General features: G+C 47.7%; 2 protein-coding genes across 5 annotated transcripts in view; both read left to right on the top strand.

Moving 5' to 3' along the window:
• Positions 1-70: 70 nt before the first annotated feature.
• Positions 71-1329, top strand: ATP5MG (ATP synthase membrane subunit g). Its single transcript, XM_083878057.1, has 3 exons — positions 71-203; positions 418-578; positions 1151-1329. The coding sequence occupies exons 1-3, from the start codon at positions 140-142 to the stop codon at positions 1247-1249; spliced, it is 324 nt and encodes a 107-aa protein (XP_083734183.1). The 5' UTR covers positions 71-139; the 3' UTR covers positions 1250-1329.
• A 2372-nt stretch (positions 1330-3701) lies between these two features.
• KMT2A (lysine methyltransferase 2A) overlaps positions 3702-21814 on the top strand; it is a gene marked incomplete at its 5' end in the record, with an annotated part of 38296 nt that continues 20183 nt past the window's right edge. For 2 of the 4 annotated variants that reach the window (XM_083878006.1, XM_083878007.1), the window contains 9 exons: positions 4088-4426; positions 12417-12486; positions 13534-16199; positions 17466-17643; positions 18008-18242; positions 19249-19313; positions 19863-20234; positions 20850-20923; positions 21533-21661. In XM_083878006.1, coding sequence (XP_083734132.1) covers positions 4088-4426; positions 12417-12486; positions 13534-16199; positions 17466-17643; positions 18008-18242; positions 19249-19313; positions 19863-20234; positions 20850-20923; positions 21533-21661 — 4128 coding nt within the window. Of the gene's footprint in view, positions 4427-4726; positions 4808-12416; positions 12487-13533; positions 16200-17465; positions 17644-18007; positions 18243-19248; positions 19314-19862; positions 20235-20849; positions 20924-21532; positions 21662-21814 lie in introns of those variants that run through there. The other 2 variants (XM_083878005.1, XM_083878008.1) reach the window with 2 other exon arrangements.

The raw sequence follows: 21814 nt of genomic DNA, 5'->3' as shown, positions 1-21814 counted from the left end.
GGGTCTCGAACCCGGGGATCCGGCCCGACCCCGCCCCGCCTTGCTCCGCCCCGCGTACGTAGCCCGGGGTCCTCGTTGCGGGCTGCCCGTGGTGAACGCCGGGTGCGGCGACTGGCGGTGACATTGAGCGCGCGCAGCGATGGCCAAGGCCGCACAGGGGCTCGTGCAGCGGCTCGTGCAGCGTGGGCCGGAGTTGATCGGGGGTGAGGGACGGGAAGGGGGACGGGGGAGCGGGGAACGAGAGTGGGAGGGAATGGCGTTGGAATGGAATGGACTGAGCTGAGGGGAGTGAGAACGGGCCGCGCGGAGGGGAGGGGTTGGGGAACAGGGCTAAGGGCAGCGGGGCTGGGCCCGGGGAGGCCTCGCGGGCTCCCGCCGTTGGGAAAACACCGTCCGCTTCGGTCCCCCTCCCCGCAGCCGCCGTGACGTACTCGAAGCCGCGCTTGGCCACGTTCTGGTACTATGCCAAGGTGGAGCTGGCCCCGCCGACCCCCGCCGAGATTCCCCGGGCCATCGACAGCATGAAGGGCCTGGTCAGGGCCTTCCAGAGCGGCCGCCTGACGCAGCTCACTGTCAAGGTACCGGCCGGGGCGGGATGGGAGGGACAGCGGCGAGGGACAGCTCCTAGCCACCCAGGAAATGTTATGCTCTTGCCTTAGGAAGCAGTGGGAACTGTTGTCAACGACATACGAAGCTCGTGGAATTCAGGGGCCCAGAGTTTAAAGTGTTTTGTTTTATCGGCTTTGCTCTAATTCTTCCCTGCCTGGACCAGGCAGTGATTGGTCCTCTCTGGTCCCATCGTTTTCTGTATCAGGAAAGGGAGTCTCCATAGGTGGCTGAATGAGCCCAGCCCTCTGAACCAGCTGTGTCATCGGTTGGCCTTAAAATTACTGTGTGTTCCTGTCTGTGGGCTAAAAAGTGATCCTTGAAAGGGCTGTAAAAAGCCACGAACAACAGATGTCAGTGTACTTAATGTCGTAGAACATCTCTGTGATGGGACATATTGAGAGGTGGCCGAACACAGCAAACACTCTACTCCACTTCTGGGTTTTTGCCTTGAGAACTGCTGGAGGGCGTGGATGTGGCAGTGGGAGCGAGGGAGGAGCTGTTGTGAGAGTGTGGGATCTAACCAGTGGCTTTTTCCTTTCAGGATGCACTGAGGAATGGGCTCGTGGCCACAGAGGTGCTAATGTGGTTTTACATCGGGGAGATCATCGGCAAGGGTGGCATCATCGGGTACAACGTGTGAACACTGACCTTAGCAATGGCAGCAGTGCCATGGTGCTGGGTCTGTAATGGCGTCTGTGACAATAAAACTAGGAACCCATACTGAGCTGTTGTCATCCTTGTCGGGTACTCTGACAGGTGCCAGCCTGTCCTGGGTGCAATGTTGGCAGGGATGGCTCCTCAAGAGGGCTCTGAGGGCCAGTCCCAAGGGTGCCAGAGCTGCTATGGTGACACCACTTTTGGTCACCAGAGCTCTGTTCACTCTGGGACACTCACTGTGCCCCAATTTCAGCCCCAGGGGTGGTCTGAGAGCCCCAAAATCAAACAGGTTGCAAAGGGGAAACATTCCATTTGTTTCTGAATGCACTTCCCATCAGCTAGTGGGAACCAAACCAAATTCCAGTACTTTTTATATTATCAAAAGCAATTTCCATGGCTTATTCCATAGAAAATGTAGCATGGTTACAGCCAGCCTTTGGTTTTGTGTCTGACTGGTACAGTTGAAGCTTGTGTAAGTAAGCAGAGCTTTGCTGCATGTGTCACTTCAGCTCCTACTGGGCAAAGGTTGAGCTGTCCAGGGTTCTACCACCTTGCTCATTGTCAGCCAGTTCTGGCAGGATTTTCTACAAAACCTGGTGAGTAACCTGTGCTCTGACATGTTCAGAAAATAATTTGTAGGAGTTCTCTGAAGCTAGCAGCCTGTTTTTACTGTCTTAGAAGATGGTTTTAGTCAGTATTGCTCCTTGTTGATACTGTTGTTGTCTTGGCTGCTCCTATGCCCCATCTGGGCGTTGTGTTGTGCACACCAGTCACCCTACAGGCACCCAGCCCTCAGTGACCCTGATGTCTCGGGTGACTGGGCCAGTAGCACATTGCTTGCCCCTCTCCCTGCAGCAGAACTGACCTTGTTAGCACTGTCATCCCAGCAGGAGGCCTTGTGTGCTTCTGACAGGGAGTGCAGGTGAGCTCACACACTCCAGATGTGGTAACCAGTAGGTTGTTTGTAGCATGGATGGAAACCTTTTCTTTCTTCTTGTTAAAAAGCTTCTGTTGCCCAGCAGCTCTGGGTTACAACTGGTCACAGGTAATTTCCATGACAGAGGTTGGAAAATTGAGGCTCAATGAATTCCCCAGCTTCTGTAGGGGAGTCTGCAACAGGAGCAGCGACTGGACCTGTGCTTCCAGCCCTCTGCCCAGCCTGTGTCCTGTGCTTGCTTTTCCCACCAGCCTGGCCAGGACAATATGACTGCCTCACATGGCCTTCCTCCTGTTGTTGGGGAGGGGTTTGTGATTGCTCAGCCCCAGCAAACCTGACCAGGGCTGCAGCCAAATGGTCTGGCTGAGCAGGGGTGAATGATGGCCCCCAAAACTTCCCCTCCCCATGAGCTTTTTGCTCCTGTCATCACAAACTCTTCACCCAGCAGGCAGAGAAACCAGTGAGGGGAATGGGCCCAGGCCCTGTTGTGAGATTCTGCAGCCTATGTTCCTCAAGGAGGGGGAGATCACACGAATGTGTGAGCTTGACTGGAAGGAGGATTCTGAACCCAAGAGAACCTCACTGAGACCAAGGCTGTTGATCTGGCTCCAAACTCTGTCTCTGTTCTCACTTGTTCTTGTCTGCACGTGCTCCTCTCAAAGCAGGTTCTGGTGGGTATTTGGTCTGCAGCTTGCACCAGCACTGGCCTGGCAAAAGGTGAGGTGGGAGGATGGGATTAAGCTTCACTAGTAAAGCATGGGAGAACTCAAAAGTGCTCCTGTCCCTAGAGAGAAAGAAACCATCTAATTTTAGTTATCCTCCCTGGAAGTCCTCAGGAGAAGTCCCCCTCCCAGCCCCATGCAGAAGCAGCATCTACGACCTCAGAGGGCTCCAGGAGCTTGTTCATCCTCTCTAAATCCACAGCAGTGTCCGGCTGCCTCTCTTGGGGACAAACAGCCTCCCCCTCGCCCCTCCCTCCTTCCCTGCCCTCAGCTGATGAACTTCGGAGGAAAAAGGGTATTTTATGTCCGAAAGCAGAGGGATTTATATCTTATCCGTATGTTTGCAGTGCTGTTCTCAGAGAATACGGTGGGCACTCGTAGGATGTTAACCCTGTTCTCGCAGTGTTGTGCACGATGAGGTTGCCAGCTCGGTGCTATCGCCGTCACCTCCCTCCCGGGAGTGGCAGCCGGCGGGACGGGGCACTGGCGGGGCGCGAGGCCGCAGGCAGGACACCGGCGGGACGGAGTCGGGAGGGTAGGGTGAAGCCACCCGCCGTCGGTAGCACAGCTCGGGGCGGCAGTCCCCCCGCAGAGAGCGGCTTGTCCTGGGCCGGGCACTGGAGGGTCTCGGCGGCGCGAGGTCCTCGCGGGGACTGCGGCCTCTGCCGTACCGGGCCCAGCGCTGCTCCCCGCGCCCCGCACACGGCCCGGTGCTATGCAGGGGGTCGGCAGCCCCGCCTATGCCGTATGCGCGATCCTGGGCGGAGGCGGCTCGTGCTCCTGCTCGGCATCGCCGTCGGGGTTATGCGGGTTGCTTGCAGCCCGATTATACGCCAGGCAGGTTCCGGGGCTGGCTCGCGAGGAGCCCCGCGCCTGCATAGCACTGCGAGCTATGAGGGGCTGCGGTGGCCACAGGCTGCGCTATCCAGGACGGGGGGCTGCATTGGGGCTCCGGCCTGGGGCCCTGCATATCACCCAGCGTTATGCGGGGCTAGCACTGATCGAGCATGGTTTATTCATGTGCAGGGGCGGCGGGATGGTGGAACCCCAAAACCTGCATGGCACCCGTTGTTATGCAGCGCCTCCGCGGGCCGGCGAAGCTCTATGCAGGGCGCGGGGTGCGGCCCGGCCCCGCTCTCTGGCTCGTCGCCTCTCAGTAAAGATGGCGCACAGCGGTCGGTGGCGCTTCCCCGCCCGGCCCGGCAGCGGCGGCTGGGGCCGCCGGGGCCCGGGGGGGTCCCGCCTACGGGTGCCAGCCGTGCACAGCCTGCGGCCCGCCGAACCTGCGGCGGCGCCGGCGACAGCGGGCGACGGCGAGCGCGGCGGCCCGTGCTCCGGCGGGGCGGCGGGAAGCGGCGGAGGCGGGGCAGCATCGGGCCCCGGCGGCCCCGCGGCCGCGGCTGGTCCCGGCTTCGACGCGGCGCTCCAGGTCTCGGCCACCATTGGCATCAACCTGCGGCGATTCCGCGCGGCCTGCGGCACCGAGGCGGGCAGCGGAGAGGTGAGAGGGGCGGGGGCGGGGGGGCGCGGCGGGCGGGGGGGTTCCGGACCCAGCATCCCCGACGCCCCGGCGGCGGCGGCGGCCCGAACACACCCGGGCGCACCTACCCACCCCTGGCCGAATTGCCCGCCCGTCGCCGGACACACCTCCCGCGCCCCGCACAAAGGGCGCGCCCGGCGGGGGGGGCTGGCGGGGGGGATGGTGGCGGGAGACGGCGGGCGGGACCCGGTGCCGGTCCCGGTCCGGCCGCCCTCGCAGTCCTTCTCCGCGCACGCGACTTGCCGCCGGTGCGTCCTCCCTGCCGCCGCCTCCATTATCCGCCTCCCGCCGCGCCCGCGGCGGGGCGGGATGCGGTGCGCACACCCCTCCGCCGGGAGCGAGGTAGGATATGGAGCCGGGGGCCTCCCGGTGCGCCCCGGTGCCGAGGATGCTCGGCGGGGTGACACGTTCTCCCCCGGGCGCGGGGGCGCGAGGGGGCTGGGCTGCCGGCCCCTCCTGCGGGCCCGGCGGTGGGTGTCGCGCACGGGCCCTCCCCCTTCTCCTCCTCATCCTCCTCCTCTTCCTCCCTGTCGCCGCTGTGGATGCCCCAGGCGGAGCTTGGGGCGGCGGGCCCCGTTGCGAGAGGCCGTTCGCCGGTATTCGGAGCGCGCTGGCGCCCCTTTTTTTTTTTTTTTTTTTTTTTTTTTTTTTTTTTTTTTTTGAGTTGCTCTTCTTCCTCCCTTTTTTTTGTTTTTGTTTTGTTTTGTTTTGTTTTTAAGCCTTTCTAAGGCAGCCGGTGTGGGAGTGCGACAACAACCCACCTATTGACAGAACAGGGAAGACATGATGGGGGTGTGTTACTACGAGCTGCAGCGTTCCTTTTTCCCAGTTGTTTTGCATCGCTCTTTAGTGGCATCCTTGCGCCGGCAAGAGAATTCCCCGGGTTTTTTGTACCAGGAGGGCTTTATTGATTTTTGAAGGGCCAGTTCTGTCTCCTCTTCTCCAGGCAGGTTGTCAGCTGTAGGGTAGGTGAATGTATCTTTGTATTTTTTCTGTATAAAGAACAGTTGTTTTCCTTTCCCATCACTAGATGTAGCAGAGTTCATTAAAACACACATGAAAATACAGTTTTCTTGTGTCTTTCTGGCATGGTTTTGGTGTTTTCTATTGGGTGCCATGAAGTGGAGTTCTTCGCTCATGACTGAGCTGGAGGAATTCTTTGCCTGTAGAGTGGCAGCTCCCGTGAGCTGCAGTGCTGGAGGAACAGAGTTGTGTTTGCATGTACAGAGCTGGGGGGGACACTCCTACCCTCACCTATGCAGACTTTGGGGTGTGAGTCGCACTGCTCTCATCAACACCATCACCTCAGGAGCTGCACTTTGGGGTACTTCTCTTTTTTGTTGTTTGCAGTAGATATGGTTTGATGGAATTCATGGAGTCCTCTGGGAAGCAGTTAATATCTCACCAATGCTAGTTCAGGGATAGAAATGACTGAGGTCTGGCTAACCAAGCTGACCACAGAGTTAATAACCCAGGAGGTTTTTCATGTGGGGGGAGGCAAGTTGCTTTGTTTCTTTCCTTTTTTTTTTTTTTTTTTTTTTTTTTTTTTTTTTTTTTCCTAAGATGACATTGGGCTGTAGTTTGTTTAATTCCAGTTGTCTTCAAGTATATTTTTCCATCTCAAAAAAGCCATAAAATATCTTTGAGATATCTTTTTGAGTTTGGGTTTTAGGGTATTGTTGCTTTAAAATAAAATAGACTGAATACATTGTAGGTGTAGCAGCTGATTAACACAAGGTCTCCTGGATTTTTAAAATTCTACTTATTACATCACTTTTCTGTTTGGCTGCTAAAAGCTTTTCTCTAATGACATTACATACAGTAGAAAGTAATGGTAAACATTGATTTATGGCTTGATGTTAGTAGGTTCAGTTTTACCTGACCCCTCATGAGCCAGACAGGGGCAAAGCCCGGGTGTTTTCCCTCACTCTGCATTTGCAGCATGCTGGTACTCTGGGGCATACTCAGAGAGGAACCTCACAAACATTCAGATTGAGTTAATTCACTCAGTTGGTTCCTTTCCTTTGATGATGCTCAAGAAACAAAACATTTTTGCATCAAAGGACGTAGTTCTCCTGGCTGGTGACTTGTGCACTTGTCAGAGTCCTAATGAAGATTTCAGTCACCAGAGGCTGCTTTTCTGTCCTGCAGTACAAGTTCTCTGTGAGGTGGGGATGAGGGTGTGAAAAGAGCTCTGGCACGTGTAGGAAGTCAGCACACGGGTGCTGCCTGTGGTCTCTCCAGAGGAGAGGGCAGCTGTGTGCAGTGCAGGAACAGTGGGGTTTCTGGTATTGATGTGATTGCCGCTCTGGGGGAGGTGTTCTTCTAGAGGGGGCTTCCATATATTAGGGCTCACTGTGTCTTCTCAGTAACTACTTGGCGCTCATGCTGTTCTTTTCCGCAAGGTTGAGGGTCCTTCCTGAGCCGAGCCGGTTACAGTCTTCAACCGAGTTGGTATTCCTCATCAGGAATAAACTCTGAGCAGTTGCTTTGAGGTCAGGAGCCAGTGGCAAACAGAGGAAGAAGCTGTATTACCTTTTTATGTACAAGTTCTGCTCCATATGCTTATTTTTTTTTCTACCTCATTCTTGTGTGCCCTTGTGTAGGTACCTGTTGAAATTAGGTATTACCACCAAGTTAGATGCAGGAGAAATGTTGTCCAGAACAAGTATTAGACTCAGTCTTTCCCTTGTCTCATTGGCAGTTTCGTAGTACATAGCAGACTGCATTTCTCATTTAAAAGGTATCTGAATTCTGGGGTGTCAGGGCACTCTCCTCAGATTCAGGTACAAATCCTTGTCTTCTGCTGCAGCTCAGAGTTGCAGTGAGTTATCTCGAAACCAGCTCATGTTAAAGGAGCCACGTTCCGATTTTAACATCACAAGAATTGCTGGGGGAACTTCTTGCACAGTGAGGCTGTAACTGGTTGAACAGTAGTGTTTTACTGTGTACTGACCTTCCAGCTTGGTGTGTGTGGCACAGTAGGAACAAGAAAAATTTGGTTGTGTTTTCTTGGTTCATTATGTCAACATTTGCTATAAAAGAAGCATAAACATAGTTAAATATCTGCTCTGCCTGTCAGTTTAGAGTTTCCTGCCTGTCCCTGAAGGGAGATTGAAGCTTTGGGACATAAAAGTTGAGAATGTGCTGGATGCATGCTGACGGTTATCTCCATAAATCTGTATTGACTGAAAGTTGCAGAAGCTTGCGTTTGGCCAGTTGGATGTGGTGGTGATGGTGGTAGCACTTCTGTGATTATACCTGGGGTGTAATGTTTTATGTGGATATTCACTGATGCCTGGTATATTTGGAAATGGTACTAGGTCCATGTCCTGGGTGTAAGGATTAGCTTCCATATTGCCACCAGGGTCATACCTGAGCTGGAAGTACAGATAATTTCTTCTGTTTGCCTCAAAATTTCCTCTTATAGTGTTAGGTTGAATGGTTGCTGTCATATTGCTTGAGTATGTAATGTGTGAGTTGGAGGTGTAGAGCCTTTCCTGTCATGGGTAAAGTGGTCACTGCGTGTGCACGGGGAGGGAACTGCTGTAGGTATTGATGTCTAACAAGAGGCACATGGTGAGGATGATGCAGATCATGGCCCAAGAGATGGAGCCTCCTTCGTGCACTTTCCTTTCCTGAACATTCAGGTACTGCTTTGTCAGATGTGTGAAAATAAAGTATGTTTTAACCATCTTGGTGATGCTTCTGTTTCTGTGGTTTGGTTGGCTTTGTGTAGTGCTCCAAACCAGGAGCAGTTGGGGAATTTTGTTAGGAATTTGGGAAAATTTTCAAGTGAAAGGTGATGTGGTTCGTCCCACTGGCAATGGACAGGTAAGGCAATTTCACAACAGCAGCAGTGCATTGATGAGTTTGTTCCAGGGGCTTTTGGACATTGCACTTTCATCAGCTGGAAAGCTCCTGGGACAGACTTCGGATAGTACTTGACCATGCACTTCTTATTGGCACCCTAATGCTGAACTGCAGGTTTCACAGCACTGTGTTAGAGGAAATGAGTAACTTCTCAAGTCAGTGGTTCATCACTTCCTAGGGATACACGAAATTCCCAGAATGGGGTTAGCTGTTCCCCCCAAGCTGAGCTACAGAGCATCGTTTGACTTTAGTACTGTTTCTTTAGGAATATACATTTAGGAGTGTAAAATAGGTTTACCACCACAGAAGATTTTTTTTATGCATCCATACAGCAGCTCTAAAGCTTTTCTCTCACCATCTGCAAGCTGGATCTTTCTAGGTAGTGGTTTCACTGACCCTCTTCCTTGGAAGTGGTATTATTGAAAGTTTGTTATGACCAGAGAGTGTTTCAGGTCTTCTAATAAGCATTCCTCTGTATTCAGATTGGAAAGCAAAAAGCAGAATTTCTCATCTGGGTTGGAACCAGGACTCTGGCAAAGCAGATCTGTATGCTCAGTAACACAGTTGTAACACACTCACCCTGACCCTCAGCCCCATAAAGAGCAATATATTCTTTCTAATACTAAAAAAAGTGGACTCTGGAAGCTGCAGCCCTAATCACCGTTGTATTGCCATGGGTGATGCCTGAGGGTACAGCTGCAGCAGTGTAGTTTGGGAGTTGTCATGTGGAGGTGACCACGCCAGGAGCTGTTCTGTGATCCCAAGACGTACTCTGTAGGTCAGTGCTGCTCCGAGGTGAAGCTCCAGCAAAGTCTGTGCATCGCTCCTGGTAAAAGTTTTTGTTGAATTAAACAATGGAAGAACAAATGTCCCCTCATCTGAGTTGGTGCATAACGGTCACTCCAAGTGCTCAGCTGTTCATTATTGAAGTTGCATCACAAGTAATGGCTTGGGAAGCATGTCCCTGAACTCCCAGTGGACTCTGCTCTGCTCCCAACACCCGGTATTTGTCTCGGGTTTACTACCTGCCAACCTCCAAGGATGTTTACTCCGCTGAAAGCAGAGGAGTCTGGTAGATGTTGTGCTGCAGTCACTAAACAGGCATCTGAATGAGCTTCTAAAAATAGCTTATCCCTTTCCAAGAAAGTGAGGTGCTGTCTAACTGGGGCCAGACCCAAGATGGGGAATGGGAAGTACAGTATTGGTCAGGTGACTCTATAGTAAAATAAACTTTTTCAGATGCTGATTGGAGGAGCTGCATTGCTCCTTTATTGCTGGTGAGAGCCCCATGCAGCTTCACAGATCCATAGTGGTATGGTTTATACTGTTATTCCTCAGACAGAGATCAGAACATCAGGGCCTGCAGGATAATTTCTCCTTTGAAGGTGGATTTTCCTCTGAGTTCTTTAACTAGAAGTTCTTTGAAAAATAATACTGCTCAAGACGGTTGTGATAGACATTTGCTTGCAACTTCTCTGTTCTTTAGTAACTTCAGGAAAAGCTATTCTTCATCTGCACACAACTCTGAGGTTGAACCGAATTGGGATAGTGTAATGTTTGAATAGGAAATGTACGTGGAAGCTCTGCTGCCCACAGAGAGATCATCCCATGCCTAACTGGTTAGTCTTCATGTCTGGCACTCAGCTAGCCTTCCCTCATCCTTTAATTTATTATCCTGAGTGGCCTTTTTATATTGTATATTCTTTTTCAGGTAAATGAGGCCATGTTCAAAATCTTTATGGTTTTTAATCACTCTCCATCTGTCATGACATTTCTGAAAAACTGGAGGGAGGCTGTTCCTGCCTAGTTTGCTTCAAAGCTGCATTTTGTCATGTGATGGCCAGCTGAATGGATTAGCCTGGCAAATGCTGAGTGATACTGAGTGGCTTTCTTGGTCTTTTCTGACAGGTCACAGGGGTGCCTTCTCAGGTAGTGATAGCAGCCTTTCTGAGGTCACCAATACACTTAGGAATGTCACCAAACACACAAACACAAGTGACATATTGATCATACTACTTGTGGTTGTACATGAAATTAAGCGATCATTTTGTGGAAGGAGCCTCTTCCTCTGTAGATGCTCCTGGTGACTGCTTGGTAAGAAATGGAAAAAAATCATCATTCCCAGGCTATTGGGCCAAAGCCAGTATTAATGTATCCCATTGGAAAAGTAAGGTAACAGAGCTCAATTTAAAAATAATGCAAGTTCTAATCATGGATTGACAGGTGATTGTCAAAAATATGGCAAGTACTGATTTAGTAGCCAGAGATAAAATAATAATGACTTTCAGACCCAGAATAACAAAGAATAACAAAATGAAAAGATCTGTAGCAGCCACAGGAACTTGGAGGCCAGTGCAAGTCAGGAAATCACACAGAGTGAGCAGCTGATCCCCTAGCATTTCTAAACCTGACTGTTCTTAGGTACTTGTTACTTCTCTGTGCTTCTCTGGGTTTCAGCCCACATCTATCTGCACTGACAGCTTCTCCCTCTGTCAGGGCTGGGGTCCCCTTCCCTGTGCACGCCCACGAAGGCAGCGCTGCACCACACAGCCATGTTTACATCCTGCTGTATCCCACGTGCTCTGGAGCGGCAGGCAGGCGTATGGGTCCTGGATCCGCGGTGCTGGGAATGGGCAGCTGGGCACTTCCACAGCTGCTCTTGCTCTAGTTGCAGTGCTGCAGGACTGAAATTTGGAAGCAGTAGCTTCTCCCTCTTTGGGAATGGCCTTCAGGGGTTCTTGTGATGCAAGGTGTCTCAGGTAGAAGCAATGTCATCTGGCATAATTTTATTTCTTTTATATTGCTTTATCATTGCTTTTTCTGGTTTTCCTGTCATCTCTGCTGCAAGTGCAAAGTGCAGATAGGCAGCAGGGATGTGAGATGGAGCAGGGCCACCTCCTGCTCCAGCAGGTGTATGTGCTGGTGATGGCTTACAGCAATTAACTGCAGCTCAAGGGGATATATGTTGTATTTAATTGGCCAGAGCATTACCTGCATTGAGAACCTGGAAGTCCACCTGGTCAGAGCATACTGTGTTTGAGTAGTTTACGCTGGGGCTTGTCAGATACAAACCAGGCAGAAAATTTTGAGAAATATTTTGGTCTACAGCCTTGCTCCTTTTGGTCTAATCAGACTGTGGGGTCACTAGCCAAGATGCTCTTCCTGATTTTCTCTTGTAAGTAGATGAAGTAGAAATTCCATGTAAAAAGGATGAGGCAGAACACAAAGAAATGGTGTTACTTGTTTGTGCTGCTCACCTTCTCTTTTCTTCGTCAGTCTTGTCCCTTTTCACTTGCAGGATGCTGTTCTTGCAGTGCCTGCCCTTCTTAAAGCTTAGCAGCCACATTGCACAGTGCTTTGAAAGGAAAAACAAGCGGCATCTCTTTTTCCAAAGTTCCCAGGAAAGTTAAGACTGGCCAGCTAAATACTTAAGGTGAAAATGGATTAGGAAAGATGGAATGACATATAAATAAAAAGATGTCACCACACATTTGGGTGGCAGATGAACTGGAGTGACACCTATGGACTCCTAATACACCTGTCTCAATGAGGACAGCAAGCCTTTAACCCCATGCCTCTTTCAGGGGGAAGAGCTTCACAACAGAAGTCAGGTTTTCATCTCTCCTGGAGACCAAGTATGAAGAGAATTAAAAAGAAAGGATTTACATAAGTTTGCAGGAAGTTGGGCTACCTTTGTACTAGAATAATACGCACAGAAACACTTCTTTTGCTGGAGTGTGTCTTTAGGGTGGTTTGAATAATAGCTTACTGGAGAAAAGCTTTGTTGTTTGATATGAGCAGCAGATTTTATGCATTAAGGGCTTGTTTCTGTATATATTTGTCCTTTGTTTTCCTGTAACTCTTTTTGATTGTTCCATAGCTGTAAACTGTAGTTGTTGTGTATGTGTGTGTAAAAGTTGTTTTTCCTTTATAGCAATTCTTTTTTAGAAGAACAAATGCCAGTATCTGTTTTTGCAAAGGAAGATCCTCTAGAATCTTTTTGTGCTTTGATTACAGTGGAGTTATTTTCAACATTAATATCCATATCCTCAATCTTCCATCCGCTTTCTCATTGCAGGATGAACAGTTTTTAGGTTTTGGTTCAGATGAAGAAGTCAAAGTACAAAGTCCCACCAGGTCCCCCACAGGTAAGTTCAAGTTGCAGGATTTGGTGTTGACTTTCTGCTTTATTTTGTGATGGTTTTGCTGTGCCTCTCCTGTTTGTTCCACCAAATCTCATCCATCATGAAAGCCACACCAGTCTTTAGATTCAATGCAGGTAGTTTTGGATTCTCTATGTCTGATCCATAAATGAACAGAGAAACTTTGAGTAAAAGAGTTATACTGATGAAACCAGTATTTGAAACCTCATGTCAGTGTTTTGGAGAGGCAGCTATTTAAAGAATAAGGGTCTGAAACTGATTTGACTATTTCAGATTCTTTCAGTAGACTCCTTACTGCCTGTGTTGTCAATAAATGTTCTCACCAGAGCACTCTGCATTTCCACCATAATCATCTGCTCAGCTTGGCTTCAACAGCAAACTGTAGTGGTGCACCTGGCTAGTGCAAGGGAAGATACAGAACTGAAATAGCTGGGCTTGGTGAGGGTGCCGTGAAATATATTGGTCAAGGTGGGTAATCAAGTGTTATGCTTGATGGCTCCAAGTCAGTCCTGAGTATTTACTGTGCTTCAAAGCTAGAACCAGTTTTTAGTAGATTGTCTTGTATCAGCCTCATGTAGATTGTTCTTGTTCTCTTGACCTCTCCCTTAGCAGTGCAGATGGATGGCACTTGAAAAGAAGGATTTTTTTTTTTCTTTCAACTGGCTGTGATCTGCTTAAAAGACAAAAAAATTCATGTGTTTAAAGGTGGCACGTGCCCTAGAGAATTAGTGATCCCTCCCAGCATGAGGTTGGTACTGGACTTGTGCAATTGCATATGCAATTGTTGGGTAAAGACTAGCTTGAATTTTTAAACAGGTTATCTACATTGTATTTTATGTGGTAAAAGAGGTTGGGAAGGTACTCTCTACATGTAGTGATAAAACTATTTTTATATGTTGATTATCTGAAACGTTTTGGTACCGTATGGGCAGCATGACTGATACTGAGTAAATACTTGTGTGACCTGGGTAATGCTTATCCCATACTTAGAGAAATTTAATATGTTCCCTGCATTCTCTACTTCCCTCTCAGTTAAATCTAGTCCACGGAAACCTCGTGGGAGGCCTCGGAGCAGTTCTGACCGAAGTTCAGCTGTACTGTCAGACTCCTCATCAGTGTGTTCCCCTTCAAGCAAGTCTGAAACCACATCCATGGAGAAAGTAAAGAAGAAGGAGTCAAAGAGTGGGGAAAAAAGACGGGGAAGACCTCCAACACTTACAAGTGTGAAGTTCAAATTGTCACAGGAGAAGGACACATCGGACATTCAGAAGGGCAGCAAAGAAGAAAAAGAGAGTCTGAAAAAAATCAAAAGATCACCATCCACTACCTTTCAACAAGCAACTAAAATCAAGAAATTAAGAACTAGCAAGCTTTCCCCATTGAAATCTAAATTTAAGCCTGGAGCAAAACTTCAGATTGGGAGAAAGAGCGTTCAGATTGTGCGCAGGAGAGGCAGGCCACCGTCCTCTGAACGTTTAAAGACTTCCTCAACTTTAGTCATAAACTCACAGCTGGAGAAGCCGCAGAGGATTCGTAAAGAAAAGGATGGCACACCGCCTCTCACAAAAGAAGATAAGGCTGCCGTCAGACAGAGTCCACGCAGGATTAAACCTGTTAGGATTATACCTTCCACCAAACGGACAGATGCCACAATTGCTAAGCAACTCTTGCAGAGAGCTAAAAAGGGAGCACAAAAAAAGATTGAGAAAGAAGCAGCCAAACTGCAGGGCAGGAAGGGGAGAACCCAGCTCAAAAATATTCGACAGTTCATCATGCCTGTTGTGAGTGCAATCTCTTCACGGATTATCAAAACACCCAAACGGTTTATTGAGGATGAAGACTATGATCCTCCTATTAAAATATCCAGACTAGAATCCACACCAAACAGCAGGTTCAGCACTACATCTTGTGGCTCCAGTGAAAAGTCCAGCGCCGCTTCTCAGCATTCGTCTCAGATGTCTTCAGATTCCTCACGGTCCAGCAGCCCCAGCGTGGATACATCTACAGACTCCCAGGCTTCTGAGGAGATGCAGATGCTTTCTGAGGAGCGTAGCAATACTCCAGAAGTTCACACTCCCCTGCCTGTTTCTCAGTCCCCTGAAAACGATAATGGTGATAGGAGAAATAGAAGGTTTTCAATAACAGAAAGAAGTTTTGGCCAGAGGGCTGCAAAAAAGCTGTCAGCCTTACCAAGTGTTCCACAGCAGCAGTCCTCCTCCTCTCCTCCTCCCCCTTTGCTCACTCCCCCCCCACCGCTGCAGCCTGCTTCGAGCATCTCAGACCATACCCCTTGGCTTATGCCTCCAACCATACCATTAGCCTCACCCTTTCTTCCTGCTTCTGCTGCGCCGATGCAAGAGAAACGAAAGTCAATTCTGCGAGAGCCAACATTTAGGTGGACCTCCCTGAAACATTCCAGGTCAGAGCCACAGTACTTCTCATCAGCAAAGTATGCCAAAGAGGGTCTTATTCGCAAACCGATATTTGATAACTTCAGACCCCCGCCGCTGACACCAGAGGACGTCGGCTTTGCATCTGGCTTCTCAACACCAGGTGCAACAGCTCCCACACGTCTCTTTTCACTTCACTCTGGAGCCAGGTTTGATATGCACAAGAGAAGTCCTCTGCTACGAGCACCACGATTCACACCAAGTGAGGCCCACTCCCGGATCTTTGAATCTGTAACTTTGCCCTCATCAGTTGGTCGCACCACTACAGGGACCTCTGCCACGGGCACATCCTCTCGGAGACGGAAGAGGAAAGCATTCAGCCCCATCCGATCAGAACCCAGATCTCCTTCACACTCCATGAGGACGAGGAGCGGAAGGCTTAGTACCTCTGACCTGACAACTCTCACCCCACAGTCTTCTGTCTCCTCCTCATTAACTAGTATTTCAGTTAGTTCTCTTGCCACTAGTGCCTTAAATTCAGCTTTTACTTTTCCCTCCCATTCCTTGTCACAGTCTGGGGAATCAGCAGAAAGAAGCCAGAAACCAAGGAAGCAGACGAGTGCACCAGCAGAGCCTTTCTCATCTGGTAGCCCTACTCCTCTCTTTCCCTGGTTCACATCAAGTCCCCAGACAGAGAGAGGCAAAAACAAGGACAGGGCAGCAGAAGAGCTCTCCAAAGATAAAGATGCTGACAAAGGCCTGGAGAAGGACAAGAGCAGAGAGAAAGACAGAGAGAGAGAAAAGGAGAACAAACGGGAGTCAAGGAAAGAGAAAAGGAGAAAAGGGTCAGAAATACAGAGTAGCACTGCTTTGTTTCCTGTAGGTAAAATGCCCAAAGAAAAAGTCAGCGAAGACGCTGCAGCATCATCATCTGCCAAAAAAACTGTCGGGCGGAAGAAGTCTACATCAGTAGATCCCACGACAGAAGTTTCCACTGCTACTCTGGTAGATACAGCAGCTGTCAAAACCAAAACATCCAAGAAAGGTAGAGGAGGGCTGGACAAATCAGACCTTGACCTCAGCCCCACTGTGCCATCTTTGGAGAAGGAAAAAGCTCTACGTCTTTCTACTTCTTCATCAAGCACTGTTAAACATTCTGCTTCCTCCATCAGTTCTATGTTGGCTCAAGCAGACAAACTGCCAATGGCTGACAAGAGGGTAGCCAGTCTTCTGAAAAAGGCAAAAGCTCAGCTGTACAAGATTGAGAAGAGCAAGTCCCTCAAACAAGCAGATCAGCCAAAAGCACAGGTATTCCTTTTTCCAAGTTGGGTTTTTTGCTAGAGTGCATCTTACTTTGAACTTGTCCTGAAAGTTACAAGTAGGTTTTGTATACTGAGCGTAAAGAATTAATGTGCCAAGCTAAGCAGCTGTTAGCACAACAGATGGCAAACGGCCTGTAAACAAGGAGTCCTGGGCAGAAGCTGAGGGGAAGAGGGAGCTGCTGTGTAGTCAGTTCAGAGGGGCGCTGCATACATTTTGGAGACCAGTACAGCGTAGCTGCTTATTTGGTTTCTCTAAATAAATTTAAGCAGAGCGATTATCTAGAGTAGTACTTGCTCTGAAAAGTGCAGGTTCAGCAAAATGCAGTGTCTTTCTTGTCCTGGAGGTTTCTTGGGGACCCTCCTCGAGTGTAAAATTTGCTTCTGAAGGAAAGTTGATCTTTCTGTTTTTTAACATTATGCAGTGATCTCTCACTTATAGGAGGGAGGAAGATCCATTGGAATTTTGCATCTGATTTGGGGAACTGCTTCCTAGCAATTTCCTCTCTTCCTTCTTCCCCACCCTAAAACCACCCTTTTCTGCAGTCCTCTTTACTTGGCAGAAAGGGAGGTGAGATATGTTTTCAGGGAATACTTTTCATTTAAACTTTTATTTTCTGTAACAGCGCTAGTATTGAAAATCACTACTACATACTTCAAAGAGAGAAGCCTTCAGCTGTTAGTCTCTGAAATTGAGATGCCCATGCATATGTATGACTGCCCAGGTGTAGCTGAAGCCCAGATTCTCACAGTTGCTTATTTGAGATAATTCTTTCAGTGGGAGGTATTCCAGACTCTTACCAAAACATGGAAAATTGCACTACAATGCTCCATTTGTTTAGCGCCAGTAAATCCAAACCCTTTATCTGAAACATCAGCAGCTGCAAAGCTCTCAAACAGCCTTATCTACTACTGGCTTCTGCTGGATCAGTCAGCACCAAGTGCCACTCCAGTTCCGGTGGACTCTGATTTTTTTAATGTCAGTGCCTTGATAATATGGCTTCATGAGCAAGTTGGCTTTCAAGTAGTGGATGGAGACTTACCTTGTAATTCCAGTTGAGTCAAAATTCTTGTTCTCTTGCATTTATCTTTACTTGGATAACTCAGGGTTAGAAGGCCGTGTCTGTTTTTATCCTGATTTATACAAACTGCAAGCTAAGATATAACTTGCTTAGAAGTCTCTATTACATGTTTCTCAGTCTCATTTTGGCAACTTTCTTAGGAATACTGTCTGCTGTCATATTCTGAAATCTAGGGGCAAGAGAGTGATTCATCAGAAACATCAGTCCGAGGACCACGAATAAAACACGTTTGCAGGAGAGCAGCTGTTGCACTGGGACGCAAGCGAGCAGTGTTTCCTGATGACATGCCCACTCTGAGTGCCTTACCATGGGAAGAGCGGGAGAAGATACTGTCTTCCATGGGGAATGATGGTGAGTTTTCTAGTTTTCATCTGTGGATCTATACAAAGTTAGCTTCTCTTGAGTGCTTAAAGTCAGGACTTCAAGTGATTAACAAGGGAAAGTATGTTAAAGAGCTCTGGGCTCTCTGTTACAGTGCCACTCTTAACAGGGTTAATCCTTTAAGCTATTATGAATTGTGTTAAATACATGTGTTCTGCACCAAACCTGTGTTTTGCCCAGGGGCATGTGTGCATGTATATGCACATGTGTACACACAATCACGTGCATCTGTGTGGTTCTGCAGATGAACTTATAGGCTTTATGGACTAAATTAGACACTCCTGAAATATTCTTTGACATCAGAAAATTCACATTAGAAATGTTCTTTTGGTAGATAAGTCATCGATAGCTGGCTCAGAAGAGGCTGAACCTCTTGCTCCACCTATCAAGCCCGTTAAGCCAGTCACCAGAAACAAGGCACAGCAAGAACCTCCAGTGAAGAAGGGCCGGCGCTCCAGGCGCTGCGGGCAGTGTTCGGGTTGTCAGGTTCCAGAGGACTGTGGTGTCTGCACTAACTGTCTAGACAAACCCAAGTTTGGTGGGCGCAATATAAAGAAGCAGTGCTGCAAGTAAGTGTGTCTGAGAAGCTGTTGAGCTAATCCCTGCTCTGAGTGGAATAAGTGTACCCACACTCTGGGCCAGGAACAGCAGATTTGCCCTGTGTCATGGGCTTGGACTGAGCTTGACCTGGGCTGGTGCTTAATCAAAGCAAGGGACTATTAACAGTTTGAGAGTCAAGACCACATTTCAAGGTGCAGTAGTTATGAGCTCTTTCTCTGGAGTTCTTTTCTAGTTTATTCTCCTCAGTTTGATGGAAGTGACAGAGTATTGAGGATTCTTTGATGTGGCTTTTGTTAGGCAGTACAGGATTTTGCAAGGATGGCAGTATGCACATAAACATTTATCTCTTATTCTCCCAAACTGCATTCATGAAGACCTTGTGTTTTCAAGCTGGCATTTATTAAGCTTATATACACTTTGTATATCAAAAGTTTCTCTGGATATCATTAAGAAATACCACTCTTCATAATTTCTTCTGTCATATTTTTTACATGTCACTTAGATGGAACCTTTTTCTTTTATAAATTCCTGGATAAAAAGGATTTGACCAGACTAGATAAACTGTCTGAAAAGCCAGCAGCTAAAGTGGCACCATTAGATTGTTGTGGTATAAGAGCTATTTATAAAGCCTTGCTGTGAGAATTGCTGTGTGACAACACTCTGCAGACTGGAAGGAGTCTTGCTCTCAGCAGCTTTGCCCAGTCTTTGGGCCATGAGCATGAACCAGAGCCATGAGCCCTGTTACAGAAATGGAGGCAGAAACAAAACCTGGCCCAGTCTACAAAAGACATTATATGACAAGCATAAGACAAATAGGGAATAAAGTTGCATAAAGTTAGCAAAAGGCTTGGTCCCCTCATCTAGTCCCACTCCAAGAGTGCTTGGTTTTGTCTGAACAAAAATAGTATGTGTATTGATAATTTTCTTTTCAGTTTTTTATACTGAGTGTTTACAGTCTGTCCTCTTAATGTCTGCACCTTTGTTCTGATTTCATGACATGTTGTCTCTTTTTAGAATGAGGAAATGTCAGAATCTACAGTGGATGCCTTCAAAAGCTTATCTCCAGAAGCAAGCTAAAGGTAGGCTAAACAACTCGCCTTGAGTGTAGGACAAGAGAGAAGTTTTCTTTTCATAGGTTTTGCTCTCTGTGGTGTTGTTTTAGCTACACTGAGCTTATGAAGGTTATTCTGCTGGGAGCCAGCCTGTCTGCACTGTTGGTGGCAGATGCAAGGGGCAGGAGAGATGTGAGTACTGGCAGACATTCTACAGACCAATGTCTCTCAGCACTGCACTGGTCCTGACCGGACTGGTTTGTTTCCTTCCTTTTGCTTCTTTTTCCTTCCTTTTGCTTCTTTTTCCTTCCTCACAAAGTTGGCTCTCAGCTGTAAATCTATGTTACTGCAGGAGGGTGTTGCTTATTGCTGTTGCAAAATAAGGGCCCAAGGTGTGAGAGAACATGGATTGAAGCCTAAGCCAAGTTTATTTTTTGAGTACAGTCTTTCCTTTTGTATGACAGAATGACAAAGTTCTGAATCAAACTGTCTGTATCCTTGTTTTAAAAGAGCAGCAAATCATTTGAAATCACACTATTTTGTTTGTGTTGCTTTATCTGTGCTTCTTTTTCTTAGCTGCAAAAAAGAAAGAGAAGAAATCCAAGACAAATGAGAAAAAAGAAAGCCATTCTGGAAAAAACCAGTTGGACTCTGGACAGAAACAAACTCCTCAGGCTGTTGTACCAAGAGAAGACAATTCTGGGAAGAAGAGCAGTGAGCCTGCCCGTAAGCCTGTTGAGGAAAAGCACGAGGATGGGAATTCCTGCGTTCCTCTGTCAGAGCCCAAACAGGTCCCTGCATTGGGTACCAGAAAGACTGGCAAGCAGATGTCCCAGCCAGTCCAGCTCCCTCCTTCTCAGCCACCAAGCTCAGGACCTTTGAAAAAAGAAGTACCTAAACTTAGCACTTCTGAGCCCAAGAAAAAGCAGACTTCCCAGCCAGAAATAGGTAAATGGGACCATTTATCCTCAATATGTTTGAGTCATGTTAAGTAATAATACTGCTAAAAGCTGGTGCATTTTAAATCTGATTAATGCTTTATGGTGTGTTGAAATCTCACCAGATTATTTTAGAAATTTTGGTTAGAACTGGCTTCCTTTTTATTAGCCACCGTGTATGTTAGAGCAGGGAAAAAGATGGCTATCCTGGTTGCGACTCTTGAGTCGTATAGTTGTGGGAGTCTTGAAGTTCATTTTCAGTATTGTTAAGTCTGTCAGCTTCCCATTCTGAATGTGAAACCAGGAAGATGTAATCTTTTACTACAGAAGTATAGTCCACTATTGTATGTAGTGCAGAGCAGTGTGAACAGTCACCAGCCAAGCAGCTCTGGGATTTCTGTGGCTTTGCACCCACAATGCTCCAGATTGTGAGCAGAGCAAACTCTTCTTCTAGTCTTGCCTCAAAGAAACTGCTCATAGCTGGGGAGACACAGCCACAGAAGAGGGTGGAAAAGTTCTAGTCTAAAACTCATCGCATATTACCCAGCTGATTTTTTTCCCTTTTCTTCTCTACAGGTGGCTGTTAGTTTCTTGAAATACTCATAATTTTTCCCCCCCTTCCTAGGCACAGAACAGAGCAAACAGAAAAAAATTGCTCCCCGTCCAACTTTCCCTGTGAAACAGAAACCAAAAGAAAAGGTGAATACTGTTTTTTGTATAGTCAGTAAAATTTCAAGCACCTGGAAATTCTGTCTAGAAAGTATCACCATATTGCTTAAGCCTTTGCAGATTTTTTTATTTGGTTCTTAAAGATGTTAGGTTTTCCCTTGTGGCAGTATGTGGATAGCAAAAACCATGGCCTAAGTCTAAGATTCAGTTCAGATGTTACTTTGGTATCTAAGATTTGTGTGTTGGAGGGTGAAAGCTAGCTTTTTCATAAAAAATGCTACCTTTGTCTCAGAAAGAGCTTGATCATGGAAAAAAAGAGTTGTCTTATGTAAACCTGAGGGAGAAGAGAGTAGAGCCTGCTTATAGCTAGTGTTGCCCCACTGTGTCCACACACCAACCCATGCTCTGATGAAAGAACAATGTGGTAGTAGAGCACATGGAATTAGGACTGTAATTGCATATGGAATGCTCTTAGGGAATGATTTGTAGAATGATCACTTCTCTGCAGCTTTGTAATACTTGTTAATTTTGTGCTGGTTTGGGGGTTTGTCTGTGAATTATTTATGGTATTGGATGTAACCGTTCGTTAAGTTCTAACATCCAGAGTTGGGATTAATGCAGGCTCCTTTGCTTGACCAGGAAAAGCCCCCTCCTCTAAGCAAGCCAGAAAGCAGCACACTGAACTTGCTCAGCACTCTGACAAACGGCAGCAGTTCCAAGCAAAAGCCACCTACAGATGGAGTCCACAGAATCCGAGTGGATTTCAAGGTAGAGGACAAAATGTTTTAAGTGTTTGAATGTCCCCTGGCTTTAGCCACTGGAACTAGAGTCCTCTGAAAGTGCTGGCAGTAACTGCTGAGTTTGTGTGTCTGGTACTTTTCAGAGGGTACTGCAAAATAGGAGCCTCATGACAAGTCACTT

This window comes from Zosterops lateralis (genome assembly GCF_965231275.1).
Source record: "Zosterops lateralis genome assembly, chromosome: 25".
NCBI classification, from domain to species: Eukaryota; Metazoa; Chordata; class Aves; order Passeriformes; family Zosteropidae; genus Zosterops; species Zosterops lateralis.
The sequence above is the reverse complement of the archived record's forward strand: the minus strand, read 5'-3'. Positions and strand labels throughout refer to the sequence as shown.